The following is a 17,714-nucleotide window of genomic DNA, read 5'->3' as shown; positions in this document are numbered from 1 at the left end:
CACATGCTCTCTTGTGTCCCCATGTCCTGGTCTGTACTGTCTTGCTTCCCCTTCTCCCCTCCAGCCGTCCCCAAGCCCCTGGCTTCAACCTCTGCCCAGGCGAACCCTGCTTTCCCATCAAGCCTCTTTGCCCAGCTCCCATCTTGCATGAGTAGAAGGAGGCCCTTGGCCTCCCTGGGCCTTTGGTGTTCACGCTCTGGAAACTCGTCCACGCGGGGCCGTGTTGTTGCCTGTATTTTATCTCCATAATGAACAGGCCTTCTTGAGCCACATAGGACCAGACTGTACTACCTTTTGTGCTCGGGAAGGGAGAGTGCACCTCGGTAACTACCAACTGAATGAACAACACGGAATTAAGGATGGGTGACGGAGGTGCTTCTTTGGGAAGTCCTCCCCGGATCTAGGCATAATCGTGAGCCGCAGGGCTTCCTGAAATGTCCCAGAGAGGAGGGAAGGTAGGGGGAGGACTTGCCTCACCTCCTTTGCCTGCATCAGCGCGGGTTAACTCAGTCCTCCTTGTAAAACAAAACTGCCACTGGCATCCATGACACTAGAAACTCGCTAGTTCTCCAGTTAGAGGACGAAGGACCTTATGTCGGAGAAGCAATAAAATGGGCAGAGAACCAGTGGCTTTACAAAGAAACACCTGTTTGAGTATAAAATCTGCTCCAGGCTTGTCCCAAATCATTACTGCATAAAACTTAGGAACTCAAAAAGCAAACAGTCACGTATTTCAGAGAGGTTCTCCAAAAATTATGATCTCCAGTTACCATGATTGCATTTTCACTGCAAGCATTTTCATTGCAAACATTTTTGCCACATAACTAATTGGCTACAAGGCAATTTTTGCCGTAAAAAATAAAATCACAAAAAATAAGAGAGGGACATTTATTAAAAAGGATGTAATGAGGAGCATCTGGGTGGCTTAGTCAGTTAAGCATCCTACTCTTGATCTCAGCTCAGGTCTTGATCTCAGGGTCATGAGTTCAAGCCCATATTGGGCTCCATGCTGGGCATGGAGCCTACTTAAAAAAATAAAAAATAAAAAATAACATAAAAAAGGATGTAATAAAACACAAAAAATGAATAACAAAATGAAAAAGACTTTATTGTAAAATAAAAAAATATTTGAATATATTTAAAATGTATAGGGTAGATTCATGGCAACATGGTGCAAATAACTGATTTTATTCTGTGGATTGAACCTAAGCAACTGTCTTTAAAGACATTCGTTCAGAGTAATATATATATATATATTTTTTTTTTTTAACTTATTGATTTATCTCCTCTTTGGCATCACACTTTGTTTTTTCACTAAAATTTCTTCCTTCATTAAGAGGGGCATCAGTTTCCAAATACTAGGATGCATATTTATAACAGAGCTTTGTATTGTGTTGTGAAAGCCTTCCCCACCGTTGTTTGTTCTTGGCAGATTGTCCCACGTCTGCTGATTGACGTTCCAAAGTTCTATGGAAAACGTGGAAGAAACGCTAACGTTATAACGCTGATGTGTTTGTAACGGAGCTTCGGTCACTGTAACTGGTGTGCTTCCATTTCCTGGGTCGTCTGGTGTGCAGCCTGGCTCCACACTCTAGTCACCGAACTTTCTAGCAGGTCCATATACGGAGTTGTCACCATCCATTACTTTAAGACCCCACCTCGTCTACTGATCACTGCATAGACCACTAGGAGGGCTAGCTGAGGTCTACATAATATAAAAATGAGAGTAAAAATGGAGAAATGAAACCAAACTGACAACTCTGCTGAAGGCAGTTGGTTCATGTTGACTCATGAAGAAAGGAGACTGTCAACCAGTTATTTCATCTTTTACGGCAAAATTGCCTTACAAACCAATCAGTTATGCAACGAGAATGTTTGCCCTGAAATGCTTGCAGCAAAGATGTCTATGGCAAAGAAGTTTAGGGCAAAACTATCTAGAACCAAACATAGGATGAATAACCTATAGGTTATTATTAATTATATATAATATTAACTATATTAATAACCGGAAGAGAAGTTCTTTCAACTCAAAATGATAGGGGTGGCCTAATGGCAACAATAGGAAAGAATTGCATTCCTCCAAGTTCCAGAAGGAAGAAGCCAGAGATGGCAGAGGACAGTTGTGCCTCAGAGGGTCTATGTTCTACTGTATATTTGTCATGTCTTCTGGGGTGACCACGGGGCAATCCAAAGCTATTAAAATAAATAAGGCCATGATATCCTTAGAGTTTGTGCCTGTGTTTCCTTATGTGGAAGTCTGGTTTCTGATTCTAAATTATCTTTGTGGATTGGACTGTAGGAGACAAGGAGGAAGAAATGCAGAGAACCAGAAGATCACGCTTTATAAGAAATCTCTTTTCTTTTTAGCCTTTAAAGGTGCCAGAGAAGAGGAAAGTCAACACTTACTTGAGAAATGAGAATATGTATCCTAATATATTTTATTTAAAAGGTGTTAAGGGTAGAAGTAAAACACTTACCAAAATTGTGACAAGCTGTTTTTCTTCACAGTCTTCAATTACATCTATATTTAACTTCTCTTTAATTTTCTAAAATGTAAAAGCAATCGAGGTGTGAAATTCCTATAAAGAAAATTCCTATCTGATTCCTCTACTCTTAAAATTGGTTTAAATGATGTTAAATTATGCTGTAATGGGTTCCATGCAAAGATGTATTCTGGATACAAAAAAGACCTATAGCATTATTATGAAGAATTTTCTCCAAAAAAACACAACACAAAAATATAATTGATTTCTTTATTCCCCTCAAATGTAAAATTTAACAGTGACTGTCTTAGAGAGAGACAGAGAGAGAAATGTGAGCTGTTTGTATGTAGGCAAGAAAGAGAGAAAAATTTGTTTTTTCTATGAGTGTTTCTATTTTTTCATTTGTTTTTCTATGCATTTATAGCAATTTCCCTTCACCCTCCCCAGATTTTCTCATTTTTAACATCTCAAACTGTCAAATAAAATTTCTCTTAACCTTCAAACCACCCAGCAAAACCAAAACCAGAAAAAAGAAAAAAAAAAAAAACACCCCAAGAAAACTGCACCTACACACACATTCAGAAAACTAGGGAAATAAAAGGAATAAAGATAGTGGGTGTGTGATATTTTCCCTTCATGTGGTGGTGATTAGAACGTTGTTAGTAAATATCTACTTGCTTCTCCATCATCCATGATATCGGTCTTGGCCACGTTTGGCCAATGAGACTTTTAGTGAATGTGACACGAATGAAACCAAACTGTTTGCACACTTGGGCTTGCACACTTGGGCTTACTCTCCTGCACTTCTGACATCACCATAAGAAGAACACTTCTCAGATAGCTGCTGGTCAAGAAGGATGATATATGCATAGAGCAAACCAAACTCACAGCTTAGAGCCAAGCCCAACTAAGAATCAGTTGAAGCCTGTCATCCTACCAATGCCTGAGTGAGAAATCGATGTTTATTGTTGAAATACCACTGAGATGTTATAGTTGTTATGCAGCATTATGTGGCAATAGCTGACCGGTACATTTCCCTTCCTGGAAATATTTTTTCCTTGCTAACATACTTGAATCTAGAAGTCATTCCTCCAGCTCCTACTGACCCAGGAGCTGTTTTTTAAATATTATTTTTTTTTATTTTTTAAGCAGAGTGCTATTCCAACCAAGCAGCTGAGAAGTCTAATAAGGTTCTGTGTCCGCTGGGCCACCCAGGTTATCCCCCAAACTTCCTTCTTTGTCTCCTCTTCCTTAGCCCAGGATTAAACCTATTCTCATTTGTCAGACCTCTAGGTAATTAGGCAAATTCCAGAAGCTGTGCTTAGATGCCACCAAATGTCCACAGAACTGAATTCCCGCACTTACCAAAATAGACTTGATTTCATCAGGAGTGGCTTTTGTCTGGCTCATGAGCATTTCCTGAGCTATATCCTTTCTGTTTTCCAGCTTATTCATTTTATCATAGGTGTCAGTATTTAAAAGAGACCATCCAAGAAATTGTGTCAGAGTCTGAAATGGATAAAATGTGACTTAATTCTCTACAATTGAAAAATTGATTTGGAGGCAACCATCCACATTCTGTTCCATCAATCAGTCTCCTTCCCACCATCAACAACCCAGCTTCTTATTTCCATCTAAGAAAAAACATACTAATAATCAGCCCCAGACAATAAAACTGGCTAAGCCCTTGCTTTTCAAAATGCACCACGCACTGTGAATACTTTATTAGAGGAGAGGAATTACAAATATCCAGTAGAATAAAGCACAGCCTGAGACTCAGAGGATTGGGGTGACAGCAAGAATGACAAAGAATAGAAGGGGTGGGAAAAGGAGATAGAAAACTTCTTTCTGATTTCCTCATATTGTAAAGAATTTTGATTAAGCCAAAGTTCAATCTTGGGAAGAAAATGTTGCAGTCTACAGACGTCAGGAAACGGAAATGACACAATGGGCACATATTGACCACAACCATTAGTGACTCATGCCTTAATTGCCCTTCAACAACATCCCTCCAGAGTAACATAATTACGCCGCCCCCATTGTTTCATGAATTTCATTTACCTCCATTATTTTATAATTGCACTTACCTCAGTAATGTGTTCATCATACTCATCGAAAGGTTTTCCATCTTTCCTGTTATAAAATGTAGCTACTCCCACAATATCTTCTTTCTTGTTGACAATAGGCAGGGATAAGACATTTTTAATGACCCAACCAGTTTCATCTACAGGTCCTTTCTACAAACAATAAGGACATTCAGATTATGTTTTGACTTTTAATTTGAAATAACTATAGATTCACAGGATGTTGCAAAAGAAACGTACAGAGAAGTGGCATGCACCCTTTACCCAGTTCCCCCAGTGGGAACAGCTTATGTAACTGTAACGCACTATCAAATCCAAGAAATGGAGATTGATACAATCCATGGAGCTCACTCAGACTTCACTAGATGCACGTGTACTTATTTGTGCATGCGTGTGTGTGCAAATCCATCACACGTGTAGCTATGTGCACCCCTCAGAACTGAGATACAGAACTAACACAGCACCCCAAGTCTTCTCTGAGCTACCCTCTCACCACCTTCCCCCCAACCTAGGCTACCTTTAAAGAAAGAATAATCTAATCTCTCTGTCCGATGCATAATTCCACCCTGTGTCAGAACGTGGCTAGGACAAATAGCCATAAAAGTATTCGAGCACATGTGATTACATGTACTAGAACCAAGCCTCCCCTTTGAGACCCCCCAAACCTTTTCTTTTTCCCCCCCCCCCCCCCGGCACTTACCTCTATATCACCTCAGTGTTCCCTAGTCACTTTTTCTGTCCCTCAACACCTGTTTAGTGAATTCATCATATTAAATTCTCTCTGTTGAAATACCCAGTGTGGTTTCTGTTTTCCTGACTGAGCCCTCAAAACAGGCTTCTGTTCTGGGGTGCTGCCCCACTTAGTGAACGTCTGTCGAGTCCCTGTGATGGGCCTGGGCTAGTTGCTGGGGCTACAAAGAGGAAAAAATCACAGGCCCTAACCTCCAGATGGTAACATTCTAGTGGGGGATGCAGACACAGAAGTTCAGGACAGTTTCTTAAAGTGTGGCCCAAGGACAATGTGCAATAGACTTTTTTTTTTTTAAGCTTGTTTCATAATTTTGGGATGTGCATCTTAAATAAGCTCCCCAGGTAATCCTGATGTCCTCTCGTCTGAGATCTGTGGTGTGGCACTCGCATGGTCTGAGCAAGGCAAAGGTAGCCAAGCACTGAGCACGCCATGCTATCCCTTCTTCTGCCTCCTGCAGCATCATTAGCCAAGCCTCAGAGGCCCAGGCTGTCTTGCCTCTCCCATGATGCCTTCTCTCACCCATATGGAACTTCTCTTTTTCAGAATTCTATCAGCGCTTAGAGCCTGGAGCACAGTTAGAAGCTAGATAATTTCCAAATGCTTCGGAGTTGCTGATTTTTGTCTGTGAGGCTATAGTCTAATCTTGCCGAAGAGCGTCTCACACACTGTCGAGCTCTGCGGAAGTGATGGGACAGTAGGGGGGGGTGTGTGTGACAGATGCTCAGTAAACAGCTGCTTATTAGTCGAAGCGTTCCTCTTTATACTTGGAATGAAAAGTGGAGAAACCAAACCTCAATTTATGTGTCCTAATGGTCAAAGCTTTGGGAAAAAATCAGTGCACAGTGGTTCTCAAAGTGTTTATCCTCGGAAAATACAGTGAACTGTTTCTACATGTATATTGCCACGTGGACTAGGGACAAAATCAATTGCAGAAAATATATCACCTGTGTACAAAATAGTTTCACAACCGTAAGCACCCTGTGTATTTTTTAAAGCATCCAAAACAAGCTTTAGTGACTATTTCTCAGTTTTCGGTAAATATTCATTTGTTGCCTGTTCATGTTCATGTGTTTCGCTATTACTAAGTTAGTTAGAGCTTGTTGACAGAAAAGTGGTAGAAGGAACTTAAGAATTAAGAAAAATTAATAGGACAAAATACTTAAAACTGAAGAAATTCTATGTGTTTTCTTTTTTCCTGTGAACTGAAGATCACTTTAATTGATATAAAGGAAAAACGCCTTCATCCACTTCAAGGAACTACCCTGAAGTTGTCTGCATCCAAATCATCGAGCCTGTGGGTATGTTACTTCACGTGGCAAAGGAGCATTAAAGCCGCAGCTGAAATTAATGTTGCTCACCAGCTGCCCTTAAGATAGGGAAATTATCCTGGATTTTCCAGGTGGATCCAATGTAATTATAAGGATCCTTAAAAGTATAAAAGAGAGTCAGAATCAGTGAAGAAGGTAACAGAAGCAAGGCTAGGGTGATATCATCGCTGGCTTTGGAGATGGCGGGGGACCGTGAGTCAAGAAGTGCAGGTAGCTTTAAGAAGCTAGAAAAGACGAGGAGATGGGTTCTTCCCCTACGGCCTCTAGAAAGGAACACAGTTCGGCCAACACCTTGATTTTAGTCCAGTGTGACCCATTTTGGACTTCTGACTCCAGAAGGGTAAGACAATACGTTCTGCCTGAGTGGTGATTTGTTACAACAACAATAGGAAGCTGACACACCAGGCCACCTGAGGGGTATAGTTTGAGAACCATTGCCTTTGCAGGTTTGCTCTGACCATAGTTCACTTTGGATCAGTGGTTTTTCCACTAAACTTCCCAGGGACAAGAGGGACTAGTGCGAATAGAGGGGGGGGGCATGAGCAGGTGGAGAGACAGCGGGAGGGGGAGAGAGAGGTGGAGGAAGGAGGGTGGCCACCCTCTCCTGAGTCTGCTCTGTGGAATGATCCCCAGGGGCGGTGTCCCCGAAGAAGCTGGGAGGGAGTCTGAGGACTCGAGAACACCATCAGATTCAGTCCCGACCTGGGGTAAGGACAGAGGGGCGGATGGAGGGTGCGGGGAGACCACAGTGCTGTTGTCAGAGCTCCTGGGGCCAATGTTGCGGCGGGAGGAAGGAGCTGGTGTCTCCCAGCAATGCGCCTGCCTCAGTATCCCGGCCATGCTCAGCCAGCGGCTGGGGCGGCCCACGGGGAGCAGCCCGGTGCTCTGGCGACCGTGGATTTCCCAGCCCAGCAGCCATTGCACGGTCATCCCTCCCGCCGTCAGAGACCCCGCACTGGGGCTTCTTGGAGAGCTGGGAAATTCCTATGGCTGGAGGTTTCCCCAGGTGGGCAGCCTCCTGGCAGCCAGGGCCCTCGGAGCCACGGGTGGCGGCCCTCTAACCTCAGAGCCCAGCCCCGGGTCTCCTGGCTCAGCTGCCCTCCCTCCACGGCCAGACAACAGCTGCTGAGGCTCAGACGCTTTAGAAAGTGCGTGTCCCCATTCTTTCCTTCCTGCGCACTCTTTCCTGGCACCCAGCTGCAGTAAAGGTCAGGGTCAGGGCCAGCACAGCATGGTCACGACGAGGCTCTGGCTGCAAGGAGGGGGCAGCTGGAGCAAATGCGCCATATGGTGTTTGTGTGATTTCCACGTGGGTGAGCAGGGGGATGAGCACGGAGATCGGAGGGAAACCTTCCAGGAAACTAGGCAGGTGCGCCTAGGTTTGCCGGGGCCCCGCTTGCAACAGGTGCTGCTCATCCAGGCCTCAGGCCCCAGGGGGCTGGCTTCTCCCTTAGGCAGAGATGGCGTATGGGGTGGGTGTGGGGGTGGGGAGTGGGTGGGGGGGGGGGGGGGGGGGGGGGGGGGGGGGGGGGAGGGTGTGTGTGTCGGGAAGCCAGGCACCGATGGCCCCCACGGGGAAGGGCTGTCTCTATTCCTGACTGATTGTAACCGGGACTCTAACTGGATAACTGGCTGTTTGTTAAAACAGGACACACAACACAGGCCAGAAGGCAGAAAACTGGCTCACATGCCAGTTTCTCCCCAGCAGTCAGGTGGGGGGGGGGGGGGGGGGGGGGACAGGGGGGGAGGAGGATCCCTGGATGTTGCAGGAGGAAAGATAAAACCAAGAGTCTGGACAGCAGGAGAGGCCCTCAAAGACCCAAAAATAGTTTTTTCTTTTCCAATAAGCTGCAGGGAAGGGCCTGGGAAAACCACCAAAGGACGGCATCCAGGTGGTAGTACGTACACAGCTAATCACTCAGGCAAAGAACACTTAGCACCTGTGATTGCCAGGCACTGTTTTAAGCCCTGGATGACCAGGAGTGGGTAGACTAGAGGAGTGGCAGGGACTACCCTCCCCCCACCCCAAATGCTAGGGTGACAAACACCCTGTCTCCTTCTCTCGTCCCCCTCCTTCTCTCACCTCTTCTCCCTTCCCTGAAGAATCTACTTGGTGAATGGGACAGAAACTCGAGTGTGTTCCTCCCGGCCACCTGAGCACAAGGCAGACTCTGGGGATGGGGCGGGGGGAGGGTGCGGGGAGCAGTGCTGATGGGCGAGGCCTGGCTGAGGGCAAAGTTACCTGAAATGTGAAGTACTCATCTGCAGGAGCATTCAGCATGTTACATATCTGTAAAGCAAGAGGACACGAAAATCCTAAAACATGTGGCAGAACCACGAACCCACAAAGCAGACAGAAGAAAGAATGCATCAGAAGCGAGGGTTTCCTCTGCAGCTCTCCGTGGCTCGCAGGCAAATTATTCACACTGAACCTTGGCTGGGCCAAATTTGCTAAAAACACATTGAGGTTCTCTTCTGCTAATTAAGTCATTGCATGACATTTAGCACAATCTTTGCTCTTTCCTACTCCCAGCCTCTAAGGATTCTTCTTCCAGATTCAAAACAACTAACTGTTCAGACCAAGGAGAGGAGGAAGCTGAGCAGAAGACGGCTCTGCTAGAGGTGGGGCAGTGACACTAGGAAGGTTCTGTTTCCCTCCCTCCCTCCCTCCTTTTCTTCCTTCCTCTTTCCCTCCCTCCCTTTCTTCCTTTTTTTCTGATGTGGGATCTGAATTGCAAACAGGTGCCTACGCGGCAGAAGGAAGCAGCCAGGCAGATTTAGGTACAAGGTAAGAAGTCACTCTGAGATATATTTGAAGTACTGAATTCAGAAACTATTGCTTTCACCCATAAGGACAAGAAATCATTCTGTTCTTGGTAATTTTTAATTATCTGTATGTCAAATCATCCACAAATGAGTCTTAATAAAATGCTATAGCTTTGTTTCTACCAAAATTCTAGTATTTAAAATCATAGCATTTTAAAGTTGGAACTTTAATCATTAAGCTTAAGCTGCTTCTTCTAAAGGTGAGGAAATAGAAGCCCAAAGATGTTGAGACTTTGTTCAAAAGCATGGGCGGAAGCTCGAAGTGGAGTCTGAGTGTGGGGACTGGTGTTACCAGCTCTCCTGGTGAGGGGTGGGGAAGGCCCTCATTCGTAAGCTGCCAGTTTTCACGGCTCCAATTCTCCCACCACGGGGGACGGTTTAGCAGCTTGCTCATAAAAATCCCTGAAACTCTAACACTGGTGAGTGGGGAGCAGTAGCCTTCTACACCTGCCGGCCCAGCGTTAGTGCTCGCATCCTACGGTGGTTGAGCCACATCAGCTATGTTTGGGCTACTCTGATGAAGCAACCGTGCAAGTGTTTCGAAGTTTTTGTTTGCATATACCGCCGAAGAATCGAAGGAATTGTGTGTGCCGTCCATTAATCTCCTCTAATCTGAATGAACTACATGAATTCGTGGCTGAGCGTCCTTCAGGTGTGTTTTAAAGAGGCAAAATGTAGCTTAGTCCTCTTTTCTGACCTTTCTACCAACAGTGTCAGTCTTCATCCATACTCTTAAGGCCTCTAGAGAACATCTACAGATGGGTCAAGGTCCTAGAGGCCAGGCTTTTATCTCCGTATTCAGAAATCCTTGCTGCTCTCAGTCTTTCTCTCTCTCAGTTCACATGTCTTCTTGATTCCAGCTTGGCTTGATCCTTTATTTAGTGCCTTCAATTCTACAAATATGCCTCAGGCTCATTTTTAATATCTGCGAAATCATTAAACCAGTGCCTGCTGCGTCCCATTCAGAGCTGGGATGTACTTGTCTAAGGAGAACTCTGTGCACGTGTCCCCTAAGTCCAGAGAGGTCCAGCTGCGGGACTTCTGCGACAGCTTGCCCTAAAGTGTGCCTTTACTCTCTAACCCGGGGAAATGATTGAGGGAAACATTTTAAAAAGCTAAAAGGAAAAGTTTCAACACTATAGGAGCCCAAATAATTTTGATTAAAATTGCAGATCATTTTTATCTAGAAAATAGCATTTAGAAACTCTCTAAGGCCCCATCTCTTAAATAATTAGGTCAGTAACCTTATTTTACAAATGTGAGTATTAAAACCCAGAGAGGTCAGGGCATTTAGCCCGAGGTCAAGGATTTGCCAAGGGATTTGGCCAAGGCAGGACTGAGTCAAGGCGCCCAGGGCTCTTCAGCCTTGCCTTTTGCTCTCTTGGCCAGAATGCACCACCATATTACAGAATGCAGGCCCCCTGGGAATGCATTGCTCTGGCTGAGGCTGCTGAAATGTTTGATACCATTCTTTAGGGGTTCCCAGCCAAGGTGGTGTACGGCATCTGGTGGGTAGAGGGCAGGATGCTGCTGAACACCTTACAATGTGTGGCTAGCTGCCCCCCCCGCCCCCGCCAAAGAATCATCTGGCCCCAAATGTCAATAAGTTTGAGAAAATCCTGTGCTAAACACAAAATGTTTTTAGTACTCCCTGCCTCTTGTGAGTACGTTGTATAGTCTGACACCTTTAGGAGGGGAAAGGGGGACTATTAATAACTCGAGCACAACAGGTGTAAATGGAAGCTGGCCAGGCCAACTGGGATGTATGTTCACCCTAATTATGGAGTCCTAGGAAATGGCTCAAGCTCAACTCTCTGAAAATCAGTTCCCACTTTGGAAATGCCAATTTGCTGAATGAGCACTTTGGTGAGAAATACCTTAAACTAGATTTACGAGGGTTTGCCCCCAGTCCTGGGCTCCCAGCGGAGCAGCGATGGGCCCTGGGGCAGGAGCTGAGATATGAAAGGCAGGGGTGCAGCATATGTGGGTGATCTGTGATAGAACCGAAACCTGGGGGACAATCCTCCCCTGCTTTGGGAATCCATCCCTTGGCAAGCTGGTTATATGGCAAGTTGATGACTTGGCAGATTAGCCATTCAGTGAATTGGCTTTTGACACCTTTGCTTTGTCGAAATTGATTTTGGGGGGAAAACCTGTTTCCCTAGGAGAGAATAGGTATTTAAAAGTCGGGGTATAAATCCCCCCACACTGGCCATGGCCGCTTTGGCCATATCGAATTTGATAAAAGCTCCAAACGGGTCTAGTAGGTGGTCTGCCAGGAAACCAAGGATGGGCGTCGATGGCCAAGGAATTTGGTGATGTACTGAAGCTGAAAAGTTGTATCTGTGGACTCAGGAATGAGTTGGAATGTTTTGGTCATTACTACTAAGTCAAGAAGGACGTTTAAAAAACACTTCGACTCTTTTGGAGCAAACATGAAAACATGGTATTTGTACATAGTGCTGTTTATTCCTAAAAGAAATAAGCTTGTTTTTTCTCTTCTTTCTCTTTTCTTCCCCTTTGGCAAGTCTCTACACTAGAGAAAGGGATCATGCCACCTGTTCGAGGCCCCCTGGTCCTGTAACCAGTGAGTCCAGGGTTTAGGCCTCCTGGGAACCCCCAAGTAAAGCCCCCTGACATAGGAAGATCCTTCAGCCACATCCAGAATTTTCCTCACTCTGCTACCATTCCAAACCCAGCAATTTTCACACTAAGCAGAGACCAATTTGTGCCAGTAAAGGAAAACGGGAGCTAACCTAGGTTTTGTTTCCCCTTCTCTCTGACCCTTGAGTGACTCTATTAGTCACTATAATTTACATGCCCGTTTACTAAATAATGAGGATGAATGGACACTGCCAACAATACAAGGACAACACTAAAGAAAAACCAAATATGCAAATAAGTGCTATAAATACATTACAGAAACTTGGATTTGCAAAGCGGAAGATAGGAAAATGCCAACATAAATGTGGGAAGCACTGAACTCTCTTGCAGGGAGGAATCTTGATGCCAAGAGATGACACAGATGGTGGAGAAGCCCACAAGGGAGAGATATCTTCCAAGAGAAGGAAGGAGAGTATGGTAGAGGAGTGGGGAAGTTATGGTGACTCTAGTTCTCTGGCCTGGAGACCTATGGGACCTACCAGAGACCTCTTGTTTCTTGTCTACCCACACCTGACCTCTATTCGCCAGACCTGGCCTGCTATCTTTATACACACACACACACACACACACACACACACACCACCAACCCCCGACCCCCGCCACAGACCAGGGCAAAACTCTTTACTTCCTTAATCAACTCCCTCATTCTGCATGGCAAAGTTCTCTATTTACATATTTTTGTCTTTTGTCAGTAATTTCTCATGCTTTGGAAGTTTTGGCCAAGGTAACTATACTTGAGATCTAATTAAACCCAACACGAATCCTAGCCACAGACTTTCAAAGGACATCTGAAATTTGCATGACTGCTGAATAAGAAGTTGGGGGGACGGATGGATCTTTCTCATGTTGACTAAATATTTTCGTGTAGAGTTTGGAAGTCTCTAGTTAATCTCCTTTCAACTGCCAAGATTCCTCTCTCCCACGTCCTGTGCGGGCATGTCCCTCTTCCCTCCTGCATTTTACTTTCACAACTGTTCCCATCCCATAACAAATAAGAGTTTCATCCAATACTATTCAAGATTTGAATAGGAACTTACAAATCCATTTTCGGCAACGTATGTTGGCAACCCGCTAACAAGAGTCCAGTGGTCTGTAGGGGGTGTCCTTGAGGAAGATTAGAAAGAGAATCATTGCCACACACAGAAATGCAACGTGGGCAAAAACAAAAGGGCAACTCCTGCCACCTCAGGACAGTACTCACGGGATCACTTTGATCTCTTCTTTTCCATGTAAAATGTAATCGATGATTTTGTAAAAGATGACTTCCTAAGAGGAAAGAGATTATGAGAACAATCTTATTTCCCAAAGAAAACACTTCTCATCAGCAGAACTGGTACTTTAAAGCTCATTTAATTGTACCTTATTTTCTAACCACATTGCTCTGCATAAGTACCACCTAATTACTCATGTCCTGATTACAAGCTTGCAATACATCTAGAAATACTAGTGGCTATTTATCTACATGAACAAGCCTGTGGAGCTAAATTTTAAAAGTGGAATTTATCCAGACAGCTTTCAAAGGAATCTTGTTTTACTTTTAACTGATCCCTTTCTATTGTCCAGAAATATCTGGCTGATAACTGTAGTGGAACAAAGCATGTAATTTCTCAACCTCCGTCAATGTGTTCCCTTCCCCACTGTGCACTGAACACTTCCCACCTTCCAGCACTGGCTGATCGGAACAGGTGTCTCAGGAACAGGATTCAGCAGTTACTTCGTCAAAGCTGGGAGGGACTTGAGAACTAGTCTCTCTACTACTTTGGGCAGATGAAGAACCTGAGGCCTGGACACATTCCATCCCAGTACCCTCGCTTTCCTGTGCGCTGGGAATACGGTGGTGAGACCTCATTCCTGCCCTCTGAAGCTTGCTGGCAAGGGGAAAGTAAATCCAATCTAACCCTTGCCTGGAGTTTCCAATCTAGCAGGTTTGAAGGAGGGCCTGGGCACAGGGTGCTCAAAAAGCTAGGCAGGGGGCTCTGATGTGTCCCTTCCTCTTGAGAATTACTGATTCACCAAGCCCAGCTATACAGAAAAGGAAACTGAGAAGTGGAACAATGAGTTTAGGCAAGGGCCACCCAGCTGGCTTGGGCAGAGCTGAGACTTGAACCTCAAGCTCCTTGTCTAGTGCTCTTTCCTATCCACTGGTCTTGGCACCCTGTGCCATGCACACACATCACTGAGGAAGATGTTGGCACCTACTCTGCCATCGGGGGTCTTCGGACCTTTATAAGGCTCGACTTCTCCCAGCTTGATTGGCCATTCATCGTAGAATGCCTGAAAGCAATTATATTTAAATATTATTAAACGAACTGTTCCGTGACCTACTATATCTTCTGTGAGTTTCACGGCTTTGCGTATTCTATGTTAATTTAGAATTCTGGAATTTTAGAGCCGAAAAAGACCTATAATTCCCAGCAATACTGCTTACAAACTTGAGACTGTGAACAAGTCACTTAGCCTTTTTCATCTGTAAAACAGGGATAGTAATAGAATTTATACTATAGGGTGGTTGTGAGGATTAGATGAACAATACAGACAGAGCACCTACCTTGACACATAGGTAAAGGGACTCAGTAGCTAGCAGCTTTTTATAGATAATTAAACTAAATCTAAGTAGATTAAGAGATGTGGCCAAGGTCATGCAGAGTGGCCAACAGTGTGGGCTGCCTTACTCAACGTCTATTCTCCCCCTCTTCCTCTCTAACAGATCCCAATTTATTTAGGCATCAGGTAGTCATTTTCTCAGGGAAGATGGGCCTGCACAGACCCTGAGTGGCCTATATATGGTGCCTGGGATTAGTTGGAGGGCAGGCACACGGCCAGTCCTGGACAGCAGAGAATGGGGAGAAGTCTGTGGAGGCGCTTCTGAGGAAGAGCACCCCTCAGATGAAAGGTAATGGAAATGACATTTGCAGGAGGCGCCTCCCAGTTTTGTCCTATGTGTCACGCCTTGAGCTGCAACAGCTTTCTTGCCACCCCCAAGAGGAGACCTCTCCAACTTGCGGGTGGCAGAGACCTTGCTAGGGGAAAACAGCAAGCCACTGGGATCTTGATGACTATACTGAGCTCCGAATGAGCCAGTCTTAGAATTGCCCGATCTTGGGACTTCTTGTTAAATGAGATAACTGTCTGGCTATTACTTACTGGGTCTGATGTTCCTTGCAGCCAAAAGCACCCGAACCAATAAACTCAACCACCAAGTCCCAGAGCCAGGATCGAAGCCCAGCTCTCCTGACACCTGGTCCCATGTTTATCCACTTAGAACAGTTACTCTGAAAAAATAACTTCCATTCACATGGAGAATAAGCAATATAAATGATATAGTATTCATTACTTATGTTGAGCTAGGAGAGCTCCAACCGAATTAATGAAACAAGATGAGAAATGAACATTATATATATATTGTGTGAATAGTAGCCATGTTTTAATGGATCACATTTCATGTGATGGGTGTTGTATAGATGATTTGAGGGGAGACAAAATGTATGGAGTGACGAGGACCTTCTCCTTGGTCATTTCCAGCAGTCCGATGGAGTACCGCTCACAATTCAGATATGTTCTAACTGTGTAGAGTGCTTTGTGAAACTGGCGCTCCACATCTGTGAGCTCTTCAAATATTTTGTTGGCTGACCACATGAGGATCTGGAAGGAGGAATTAAAAAGAAAACACTGAGAACAAAACACACAGTGAAGAGGTAGAGCATTAGCCAAAAGAAAGTAGGAGGTGTCTCCAGTAAAAAGAACATGTATCACTGAACAATGCACTTTCATTTTTGAACTTGTGCGTGTCTGACACACTATTCAGATTCTCTGAGTGGGATGATTAGACCTGTGCAAGGGTGAGGGTCTCTGAAAGAGGTACGCCATGATTGGTCCCCATGTCAAAGGGCAAGTGACCTCACCTTGGAAGCAGAGACAGTCCCTGGGCAGAGGGTCCAGTATTGGTGGTGCCCTGGCTCCTGCCATTCCCCCCCTGGGGAGAAAGCCATATGCCTCTTTCCACACATCCTGAGCTACTCAGAGGTAACCTTATCTGGACAGTTGGATAGGAGGGGATGTTGGAAGCCCTTCATCCCCACCCCTCTCCCACCATTGTACAGATGAAGAAACTGACGTCTAGAGAGTGGCCCAGACTGAGGTACCCTGATTACCAATGTTGTTCCTTATCCCTCTGGCTCAAGGAGGCAACAGACTTCAGAAGAGTGATTGGTTCCTCAGATTAATAGCTTCGATATGTACCAGAAACTGTCAAGAGCTTTGTGTGGACGAATTCATATCATGATCATGATACTAGAATTCTCTCACAGAAGAAACCACGGCTAGCCAGGATAAAGATGAGGCAAGCCAGCTGTACATGCAGATGGAGGAGCAGAGAGGTAGAGGGGGGAGGCAGGGGCAGACCATGACTATGACCATGAGAAGACAGCCGGGACTAAAGTCTGAGAATCGGCTCCATGTGCCTTCAACCCCCAAGAGTGATAGGAGGGGTCTGGGCTTGTTGCCTCTGGGTCCCTTTGTCAGAACAGGAAAGCATGGAGTGATGAAGGTCACCTTCCTAGTACCTGGCTTCTTCGGGATTCAACAGTGTACAGGTAGTTGGTATGATGAAGCTTTAGGATGACAGAAACAAAGTTGAGGTACCTGCAAAAGACCTACAGGAAGCAGAGAAAAACAAATTAGGTATGAGATCTTTCCATTAAACAACAAATAAATTTCCTGAGCCTCCGGCTGGATGCCCAAGGTTAGCATTACCTCCTCATCCTGTTTGGAAAATTCAGATGCGTTTACTTTGTTAACTGCCATAACCACGGCAAGAACCTCTTTGCCCATCACGATCGGAGTTGCCAGCAGGTTCTTGGTGACATACCCAGTTTGTTTGTCCATGAAGTCAGAGAAATGGCTGTTCTGAAAGACACATTCACACGTTTGCCAAAGCAGCACAGAACCATGGAATGTAGGTCTAGGAATGGCAACAGACCATTCTCTCTAGTCCAAACCGTCTGGGCAGATAACCAGGGCCCCAGCACAGCGGTCCCACCCACACCCCCATCCTACGATTGCACAGACTGAACTCACTGGTTTTAGGATGAGCATCTCCCACCTGAGCTATGGCCTATCTAGGTGAGGCTGCGGTAGAGCCGGGAAAAAAGAGGTGATGTCCCGGCCAAGAGGAAAGTGAGATGCTAAGAGGAAATGGGGTTACAATGGACAGAAGGTGTGCAGGGAAGCGGCACACAGCTGGGATTACGGGTGTAGCGCATGGAGCTCTTCTTTCTAATTACGAGAGTAAAATGTATGTGAAACCAAACAACTGGTACATCATAAGGAAAAAAAATGACTCCTCAAACTCCTTCTAATCTCACTTACTCGAGGGAACCAGTGTTAACAGCTTGGTATGTCTCCTTTTTTCCCCCCTTATTTTTTAGAGATTGATCGATTGATTGGAGGGAGGGGGAGGGGCAGAGAGAGAGAGAGAGGCACGCAGACTCCTTGCTGAGCGGGGAGCCCAACACTAGGCTCCATCCCAGGACCCTGAGATCACGACCTGAGCCGAAACCAAGAGTAAGACGCTTCATGG

General features: G+C 45.2%; 1 protein-coding gene across 1 annotated transcript in view; it reads right to left on the bottom strand.

Annotated features, from left to right (window-relative positions):
- Nucleotides 1-17,714, bottom strand: part of PDE6C (phosphodiesterase 6C) — a 48,484-nt gene that overhangs the window by 24,756 nt on the left and 6,014 nt on the right. Inside the window, exons 2-11 of the mRNA XM_035025297.1 lie at nt 16,889-17,041; nt 16,699-16,788; nt 15,638-15,778; nt 14,336-14,410; nt 13,338-13,402; nt 13,174-13,240; nt 8,889-8,936; nt 4,571-4,720; nt 3,849-3,992; nt 2,478-2,546 (exon numbers count right to left, since the gene is read on the bottom strand). Of these exons, the coding sequence (XP_034881188.1) occupies nt 2,478-2,546; nt 3,849-3,992; nt 4,571-4,720; nt 8,889-8,936; nt 13,174-13,240; nt 13,338-13,402; nt 14,336-14,410; nt 15,638-15,778; nt 16,699-16,788; nt 16,889-17,041 (1,002 nt within the window). The remainder of the gene's footprint in view (nt 1-2,477; nt 2,547-3,848; nt 3,993-4,570; nt 4,721-8,888; nt 8,937-13,173; nt 13,241-13,337; nt 13,403-14,335; nt 14,411-15,637; nt 15,779-16,698; nt 16,789-16,888; nt 17,042-17,714) is intronic.

This window comes from Mirounga leonina, unplaced genomic scaffold (genome assembly GCF_011800145.1).
Source record: "Mirounga leonina isolate KUSES-001 unplaced genomic scaffold, KU_Mleo_1.0 Mir_114, whole genome shotgun sequence".
In the NCBI taxonomy this organism is placed as follows: domain Eukaryota; kingdom Metazoa; phylum Chordata; class Mammalia; order Carnivora; family Phocidae; genus Mirounga; species Mirounga leonina.
This window is presented reverse-complemented; position numbering and strand designations above follow the sequence as displayed.